Source organism: Gavialis gangeticus, unplaced genomic scaffold (genome assembly GCF_001723915.1).
Source record: "Gavialis gangeticus isolate Ggan-Ray unplaced genomic scaffold, GavGan_comp1, whole genome shotgun sequence".
Lineage (NCBI taxonomy): Eukaryota > Metazoa > Chordata > Crocodylia > Gavialidae > Gavialis > Gavialis gangeticus.
The window spans coordinates 24,930,124-24,939,792 of NW_017729025.1; the positions used below are offsets into that span (position 1 = coordinate 24,930,124).

The following is a 9,669-nucleotide window of genomic DNA, read 5'->3' on the forward strand; positions in this document are numbered from 1 at the left end:
GCGCCGGGACCGCTACGTCTCCGACTTCCTCGAGTGGGGTGAGCTGGGGCGGGGTGGGGGCAGGGGGGGCCCGTGGTCTGACCCTACCCGACCTGACCTGACCTGACCTGACCTGACATCCCGGCGGAGCTAATCCGGCGCCTGCTGGCACCCCGCGGGGAGGGCGGCTGTCAGCGGGTCCGTGGAGCAGGCCGGAGGGGCGAGGACAGGGTGAGCTGCCAGGGGGAGGTGGCGGCGGCGCCCAGGACAAAACAGGTCTCTCGCCGCAGGGAGCGAGAGGCTTGGAGGAAGCTCGTTTGCAAGGCGGAGGCCCCCGGGCACTGGGGAAAGCGCTGGTGGCAGCCCACTTGTGGGCCCAGGACTAGGGAAGGGCGGCTGACGTGCAGCAGGACGAGTGGTTGCAGGGGAGTGGGCTGCATACGGTGGCACCTGTGTTGTGCTGTATGCTTGAAAGATCTTTCTTTTCCTTTTATTAAGAAAAAGCCTAGACTTCCTTGGGGGGGAGTGTCAGGAAGAGCAAATGCAGGTTGTGAATGTTTCGGGCCCGCGCACTCCACATGGGACAGCTGGTTCTGCTTCATTTCTGAGGCGACCTCCACTCTTTGTTAGACACTAACAAACTAAGAGGATTCACTTCCTGGAGTCTTCTGTTGACGTCAGTAATGCGATTGCCAACTGAATAATTAACTACTTTATCGCATCTGCTTTGCAGGGCTGCGGCCCCGGATGCATCGATTATGTGTTTTGTGGCAGCTCGGTGTGCTCTCTGCATGCTGGATGCTGCCTGTTCTTTAAAGCCATTACTTGCAATGCATTGAATTTGCATGAGGAGACAAGTAGCTAGATATAACGGTAGCTAGACCCCACTGATGTGGTTGTCCTGAAGGGAAGAGAATAGTTTGGAGTTCGATGGGTGTCTGGGGCCTGAGATGCTTTCTCTACAGTTTTTGGTGATAATCTCCATATTGTTATCTGTTGTGTGACTGACAGGCAGATTTATTCAGTTACTCGTAAAATTACTTCTCCTAGTTTTTATTTATCAGACTCTTTGAATTAAATATGAAAAGGTTGCAGACATGATCAGATGTATGGCAGGAGTATATTTATTGTTAAGCTAGACTAGTCCTGTAATGCGGAGTAGCTCTTTAATAAATAATGGAAATGTATGCAAGTTGCCCTCTGGTGATACAGTATAGAGGTACAAGCTTGTACTCCAAAAGGCTGCATGGAAAAGATGCAGTACTGTATATGTTGCATAAATATAAACTTCCTTTTGGTGCAGTTAAGGTTAATTGTACACATCTCACAGCTCCTCCAATACATGTCCTGAAATGCCAACTCTGGAACACCTTTCACCTGTGCCATAATACCCTTATTATACGTTTTCATTGACATGGTTCTTCAGCACTAGGAACATGTTCTTTTATTAGCTGGAGGCATAAACATGGGCTCAACATCTTAATCTTCCTCATTGTGTAATTTGCAAGCTTAATTACAGCCTCAGCGATGTTAAGAGGTTGTTCAGGATTGATGTGCAGAACTTGATTGAGCACTGTTAAGTGTGTGTAGGATCAGTATGAAGTTGTAGTTAAAATGTGGGCTACACTGTAAATGGATATTGGTGTTTTCTCATGCTGGTTAGAGGGAGAAGGAACTTCCTATGAACAAAATAGAGTCTGTCATAAATCAGTGAACATATAGTGTGTGGACATCAAGATACAGTGAAAGGCAGCTTATAATTTCTTTGCTATTTGATAGATATCTCAATATCATGCAGAACAAATTAAACGCAGTTTAGTTGTGGAATTTCTGGGGCTTTTCCTTGATGAGGTTGAAGCATGGTTTTGTCCGGGAGGGGCATGGCGAAGCCCTATGGCTTGTCAAGATGGAGGACATGGTTGAGATGTGGGGATAACTGTGGATGTGCACAGGCCAGCAGGTCTGTTTCTGTCTTTCTGAAGCCCAGCTTAGTGTAGTGCTGGAGGCAGTGTCATGTATTATATCTACTCTGCCAGGCCAGCCACAGCCTCGCGCAATTACTGTATCTGACAGACCTTCAGAGCTTCAAAAAGTGGGAGAGTCCCTGATGCTGGAACTTAGGGCTTCTCTCCCAGGAACCCTGGCTGGTACTTCCTGACAGTCAATGCCACAAGGTTCAGGTGAATCTCACCATTTCCCAGTGCAGTAGAGTGTGAGGGGAGGCAGTTTTTTGGAGCATCTTGTGACTTTAGTCCCACTGAACACAAGAGCCAAGAGGCTGCCATCTTAACCCAAGACAGTTGGATTTTGTTTTCCCACAGGAAATGAAGCTGTTGGGCATATTGTGTTCCAGCTGAATCGCATGCTCCATTTGGGGAAGAGGAAAAGTTGCATCAAAATATCTTTTAGCCAAAGGAAAACAATCTGATCTAGAAGCTAGGAGAAGCATTTCGGATCTCTTATTTGTCCACGTATTTCTGTTTATAACTCCCATTATCATTCTCATTACCATAGAAGATAAGCATGTAATAGCCACACCATTTCTCAAATGAAGTAATTGAGAGAGTGCACAATGTTCTTACTGGGATTAACGTGGTGTACTCTGATCACATACATTCGGAAATGGTCTGCCAAATCTTTGTGCTTGGTGTTACTGTCTAAACATTACTTTAACTGCTGTCCAATACTCTTCCTCCTGAGCCAGTAATAGAAAACTGAGTCCTGACTGGAGGGCCTCTTGTTTTAACATTGTCCCAAAGTCATCAGTAAGACCCAGGAGTCATGACTCGCAGGGTTCTTCTGTCATCTAGTAAATAAGCATAATTTTTTTTTTCTGCCACTGTGTTGAGTTCTCATCCTTATAACAAAGAAAACAAAAAATAACTCCCCAAAGTTACTTTAATAATTTAAGTATTATACATGTCAGAGATGGAGATCTGAAGGTCATGTGCTGCTGACCTGTGTGCTAGAAATGCCTGTAAGGAAGAGGCTGCTGTAGTAGGAAGGATCCAGCTGGGTTGCCCCAACTACTCCCCTCAGTTATCACAAGCTGTCTAACTTTTAAGTGGCCAGGGGCCCTCCACTGCCTCTGCTGTGTTGCTGGTGCCCATGCGCTGTGCTGTCTAGAAGTCCCCTGGGCTGCTGTGCCCTGTCCTGCTTCCATGGTTCATGGTGAGGGCAGGAAATGAAAGCTGGCAGAGAGAGGGTGAGCCTTGAGACCACAGTGGCAGTACTGGAGAACAGTGGGGGAGCAGTGCCCAACTGGGAGCCTAGGGGACATGAGTTACCCCTCACATGCCACCAGCCAGACAACCCTGACTTGGCATACAGGTTCAGCGGCCTGTCCTCTTTCTCCTTCAGAAAATATCAAGCCTCAGAAGCTTACTCAGCTACTGGGGATGAAGCAAAGAGAAGGTAACTGGGCTGATACTTTTTGACAAGGACTTGGCCCCAGTAGTTCTGGCACAACAGCTTTTTCCTGCAGCCAGCAAAAATAATTATCTCACATGGTAAAAGTTTTTTGCAGTGTCAGAAGTTTGTTTCAAACCTTGCACCTGACGTGGTGGGAAAAGGTTATAGTTTAGCATCCTTTTTTATTTTTGCCTTGGGCTTTTTTAACCCTTCATATTAATAGAATATTTTGGTTGTGAAGTCAAACAGTTGCAAGGTAAGAAATGCACAGGTTACTTAATTTTTTTTTCCTCTTGATACTTTGTCATGACACTGATTACAAAATATTTTTCTAGCTGGATCTTTCCCAGTGAACAGGATGGTCATGGCAGGGCATAAGTAAGGTTGCATGGGTGACTATAAATCTCACATTTCCTTACTTGGCTTGTTTGACTTTGCAGCCAATGTCAGTAAGGTCCTTCTAACTTAACTTGTTCATAGGTAATATTACTCAAATTTGCATTTTGCCAAGAAAATGCTTTATTTGCGTCATTAAAACTTCTACAGTTGGCACCACTTAAGCCTTATCAGTATAAGCAAACTGACTGAATGTCAGTGTAGTCAATGAAGTTCATTGCACTGAATCTCTTTTATCAGCTGAAGCTGAAATAATCCTTTCTTGCAATACAAATACTTCACTTTTGGGGAATGATGGGATAGTTTTACAGCTATGGGGGCCAGGGGAGAGAGAATGATTTAAGTACTTGAATTGCAGAACTTAAATAGCGTCCCTTGTTAGATTCTTCCTCAGGGAGATACTTTGGTTTTTTGGTTTCTGTCTTGAAAGTTTAATATGGAGAAATGCTAAGTCTTAATGAAGATTACTGTTGGAGGCTTTTTTACCTCATCCAGCCACCCTAAACCTGTCTGTTTAGATTTTGTATATATGGTTTGTTGGTATAATTTGAGGCAACTTGAACAAACAGTTCTGACAATGGAAGTATTAAGAAAACACAGTATGATTCAAGTTCTGAAAAGCCTAATGCTTGCATTAATTCCAAATTTATCATTAAAGATACCTTGAAATCTTGTGAATAGACTTAGAGTAATTGTGTTGATTTTTGTTGTCATTGGATTTGTGTACCTCAGAAGTGTATAATATGACCCCTCAAGGAAACTTTATTTTGTAAAAAAACAGACAAGCTTTTTACAGTTTTTCTAATAAACGTTTGTCTAGGGCAACGTAAAGGTGAAAGTTCATGAAAATCTTTGTTCAGGCTTGAGGCAAGTTTAAATGTCTCCCCCCAACTACATGTGGAAACTTGTATCATAATGCAGGTATAACTATTTAGCTGTTTATTCCACAATCTCCACTATGGTAACTAAACACCTAAATATTTTCTTTGACAATTATTACATCAGTGTCTTGGGTGATCTGAAGATTAATATTGTCAAAGTGGCATTGTAACAGTCTTTTGCTACTTGAAAGTTAGCTGCAGTATATACAGTCCCAGAATTTTTGCATTGCGTATGGATAATCTTAATTTGTCAAGCTTGCATATTTACAAAGACCATATTAGGCATCATCATTTTGGAAAGTATATTTTTAAATAGGAAATAGTGTCTGTTTTAGACATGTCCTTAACTTTAATTGTGAGCAGTCTCAGAAATCAATGGATACTTTTAGGGTATAGCACAGAGGTAGGCAAGTATTTGGGCTGGAAAGTCACTTGGAGTTTTGGTGAGATCTTGCTGGCTGGGTGAGTACTCCCCCCTCCCACCTTGCAGCCCACTACAGCTCACCAAAACTTACTAAGTGGTAGATTTCTAGTAGGGGTGCACCAGTAAAAACTTCTTGGGTGATACCAGTAGCTGATTATTAACCAGCCATATTGGCTGGTACCAATCTGATAGCCAATTTACAGGAATGCAGCACAGCAGCTTGCAGAGTAGCACCCTGCAGGAAAGTCTCTGGAGGGGAAGGGACCTGGGGGAGGCAAGGGGGTAAATGGGGCAGATTGGAGCCCCCACAGGGAGGGAGTGGGGAAGGGGCAGGCATTGCCCAGCCAAGGTGGTGAATGGGACGCCAGGCCTGGAAGTGGGACAGAGCCATGGGTGGCTCATCGTGTGGTCCTGGGCTCAGAGCGGGCGGGAGAGAGGCAGGCTTAGCTGTGCAAGGCGGGTGGCAGTGGTGGTGGCTATGGGTGGGGCTAAGGAGAATTGGGCGGGGGGGAGGCTATTTCTCTTCCTAGTACACCCCTGCTCAGGGCACTCGGCTTGGCTCAGGGCTCCCAAAAGAAAGTCAACAGAGCCGAGTGCCCCGAGCAGGGTCGGCACTGAGGTGGGGGCTATAGTCCCCTCAAAATTTGCCTTACTGCCCCCATAGCCACCCCTTCCAGCACCACTCCACGCAGCTGTGCCCTCCTCGCTGCTGCCTGCTTGGAGTCCAGCCCCAATCTAGCTCCCCCGCTGGGAAGAGTCTGGCACTGTCCCTGGCTCCACCTCAGGGGTGCATGCGGCAGTGAGGATCTGTGTACCCTGGACGAACTGCCCAGGGCTCCATCCTGCTCCTGGCCCTGGGGTTCCATTCACTGCACTGGCTGGGCAGTGCCTGCCCCTTCCCCGCTCCCTTCCTTACCATGGGGGCCTTGATCTGTTGTCCTCCCCCCACCTCTTCTCCCCCACAGACTTACTAGCAGGGCGCTGCTCTCCAAGCTGCCCAGCTGCATTCCTGGTTGTGTGCCTGCATGTGGCATTTATTGGTGACATTATCGGCTATACCAGCCAAAAAATGCCAATAACCAGTAATGTTAATTTCTGTTTATCGGTACTGATCTGATATGTGACTGATATATCGGTGCACCTCTAATTACTAGACTGATCTGGATGGAGCAGGCGGGGTCTCCCCATCCAGACTGGCCTAGGGCACTTTTGGTCAGGAGGCAGGTGGGAAGGGGGCCATTGGTCATAGCAGCATCTGATGGAGGGGGCAGGGGAGCTGGGATTGTGGGGTGGTGACAGTGTGAGGCCGGGACCTGGGGCAGAGCTGCAATCTACTCCCAGCACGGCCCCATGCTGTCACTGCTCTGAGATCCTGACCTTTCCCTGCCTACCCATCCCGCTCCTGGACACGGCTCCTCGCCTGCCCATGGCCCATCACATCCTTCTCTCGACCCAGCACACCCTGCTGCAGGGGCCAGTCTCCATGGAGACTCCACCTACTCCATTTGGCACCCCCAGTGCTGGGTGCATGTTGGATGGGCCAAGGTGCCCAGGCAGCAGCAGCTGGAGGGAACCAAAGCTGCTGGGAAGTGGAGTCTGGCCGCCATGCCTCCCCAGCCCTGCTCTATGCCTGGGGGCAGTGGGACCAGCTGCACATGCCATAGCCTGGGCTGCCCCCCACACCTGGGCCTGATGGGGCTGAGGCACCCATCGTGGGCCAGATAAAATCCCTTGGCTGGGTAGATCCAGCCCACAAGCTGTATTTTTCCCACCCCGAGTATAGCATGTGCATGAGTCTCTTTAGATGTGTTAGAGATCTAAATGGCCATCATTCTAGTTATTGGGGACTTAATGCTGAAACAGTATTTAATCAAGACCTGCACTGTCAAATACATCTAGTATTTCTGCATGCCAAACTGGAAACATGTATTAAGGGCTCTGATTTTTCTTGGGAAAATGGTGAGTACTCAGTCTCTGGATACAAACCCTCTAAAAATATATGCTATTGAAAATGATGGGCCAGATTTTTATATGATTTAAGGGCACATTTTCACTACGTATACGAACGGCTAAGTAGACAAAGATTAGAAATGAGCATTTGGAACGAATACTTTATTCCCACTTCTTCCTTTCCACTGTTTATCCCTCTGAAAGATGGTTAAATGTGAGCAGTAGCTTTTGTTAAGACAGATCTGCACACACTGTTTTACTAGCAGTCTATGATTTTTTTTTAAACTGATTTAGCCGAGTAGCGTAGAATCCTATGTGGATACTTAACTCAATTTAAACCATGGGTATGTTGGTTTAGCTGGCATCATTATTAAATTTATCAGTGGAGGGTAAGGTAATGCAAGCTAGTTTTAAACAAATAAAAACTCCCATGTGCACATTTGTATCATTTTAATTAAATCACTTCAAAACTCAAGCCAAGTCTACAGACAGTGCAGCTTGCTCAGTCAGGAGCGTGAAGAGGTGTGAAACCCAACCAACAAAAGTCCTTAAACCATAGGAGCAGTTGTCATGTTGCCAGTACATTAAATTGGCATCTTGTATATCTTTTATCAGTTTTGGTGAGTGGTTATTACCAGTATTTTACTTGTTCTAAGTGTAACTTTGCAGGTATAACTGTATATACACCAGTAGCTATTTCTGTACTGGGACAGCTCTCTTCAGCTAAGGCTGTACTTCCATTATCAGGTACAACATCGGTTTATGAAGTTTAAATAAAAGGTTGCTTATATATACATACCATATTTGCTTGAATTTAAGATGACTCCCTAGTAATTAGCTTCTATATATGGAAAATTTATTAACTTAAAATTTTCCAGAATAGAATCCTAACTATTAGAGGTTTGCCTTGAATTTGTCCCCTTCCCACTGCTACAGCAGGGAAAATAAATCTCTGAGGGGTCAGGTAGCCCCCTTGCCCTCAGTTCCCTACAACTTCTTCCCCCTGCAGCCCATATTTTCTGACTGTCAGGCCTTGGTCTCTCTGAGCACATGGAAGTACAGGGTCAATTTGAAAACACTGACCTTGAAATAAACATTCTTGTATATTTGCATATATAGGTACCCATAGACTTCATTCACCCAGAATTCATATGCTGAACCTTATATAAAAAGCAACTATGCATGATATTAGTTCAAAGCCAAAAGGCTAGTGATTTTACCAAATAGTTCATTGGGCTGCACCCCAGCCAGTCAACAGCATTTCAAACCAAGGTGAACAGCTCAGCACTGCTCAATACGGATGTGTATTCCAGATTACCTTCACACCCCAACCCCAGAGGATTCATATGCTAATTCACCCCCTCTCATGACTAGAATCCGGTGTTATTGTCATGAATCTTGGGATTCTCCAAAAAGTTGTATGCAGATGAGGTGCAGGGCAGCCTGGTCCAGCTCCATCTCATGCAGGCTGAGACCACGCTAATCATACACGTCAGCCTGAGGGAGGGGATGACAGGGATTCTAGTGAACCCTGGGGCCCTGTTTGGCAATGTTTGCCAGACATTTAAGGCTGGTGAAAAAACAGAAATAAGTGGAAATGGGAAAGAAAGGCAGAGCTCAGCTGTGGGAGTGAAGAGGAAGTCGAAACGTATGCAGTATAGTAGCTTACCTTCACTTAAAAAAGTTGGCATGGAGCAGGACTGCACTTATTAGGCGCTAACATATGTCTTATTCAGACGGTTGCACTAGGCTGTCATTGTGGTAGGTTCCCATCAGCTTGGATGCCCAGTCTGGGCCATGTGCTTTATAGTCATGCTCAGTGTTGGCTGTGTTTAATCAGCTTCATAGTTGGTTTCCATTACTGTGCATCTGCTTTGGCAGCAGTTTAATGATAGACAGTATATTTTGTGAGGTTTCCCTGTATGCAAATGTAAAATGAAGGGCTTCCTCCCTGCCCCCCATGCTTATTGGGGTGGGAAAATCTTGTCTTGTATTTGAGTAAATATGGTAAGTAGCCATTGATGTGTATCTGATGTAAACTGGATACTGTGAAGGTGTTTAACTTTTGTTTGTGTGAAAATATCCTATCCCCAAGCTACATGCCTTGTAAATTAAAGGAATTCAGTACATTTCACAACTGTTATGACAATGTCAATCACATTTTAATAAAATTTGAAGATCTGGTGGGGAATGTAGTAATGGATGGCAACTTGGGCAGCAGTGATCACAAGATGATTGAGTTCAGGATTCTGAGGAAAGGAAGGGTGGAGAGCAGCAAAGTAAGGACCTTGGACTTCAAAAAAGCAAATGTTGACTCATTCAGGGAACTCCATGTGTTGGATCTCCTGGGAAGCCAGTCTGAGGGGGAGAGGAGTCCAGGAGACCTGACTGTACTTTAAAAAAGCCTTACTGAGAGTGCAGGAACAAACCTTCCCGATGAGCAGAAGACCAGCATGGCTTAGCAGGGAACTCTTCAGTAAACTAAATCACAAAAAGGAAGCTTATAAGAAGTGGAAACGTGGACAAATAACTAGGGAATAATATAAGAGCATTGCTCGGGCATGCAGGGATGAAGTCAAGAAAACCAAAGCACAGTTGGAGTTGCAGCTAGCAAGGGATTCAGAAGGT

The 9,669-nt window shown here is 45.5% G+C and overlaps 1 protein-coding gene across 3 annotated transcripts in view; it reads left to right on the forward strand.

The window, feature by feature from the left end:
- Positions 1-9,669, forward strand: part of CDC42BPB (CDC42 binding protein kinase beta) — a 166,900-nt gene that overhangs the window by 5,242 nt on the left and 151,989 nt on the right. For all 3 annotated transcript variants that reach the window (XM_019518528.1, XM_019518529.1, XM_019518530.1), the window contains exon 2: positions 1-38. In XM_019518528.1, the coding sequence (XP_019374073.1) occupies positions 1-38 (38 nt within the window). The remainder of the gene's footprint in view (positions 39-9,669) is intronic.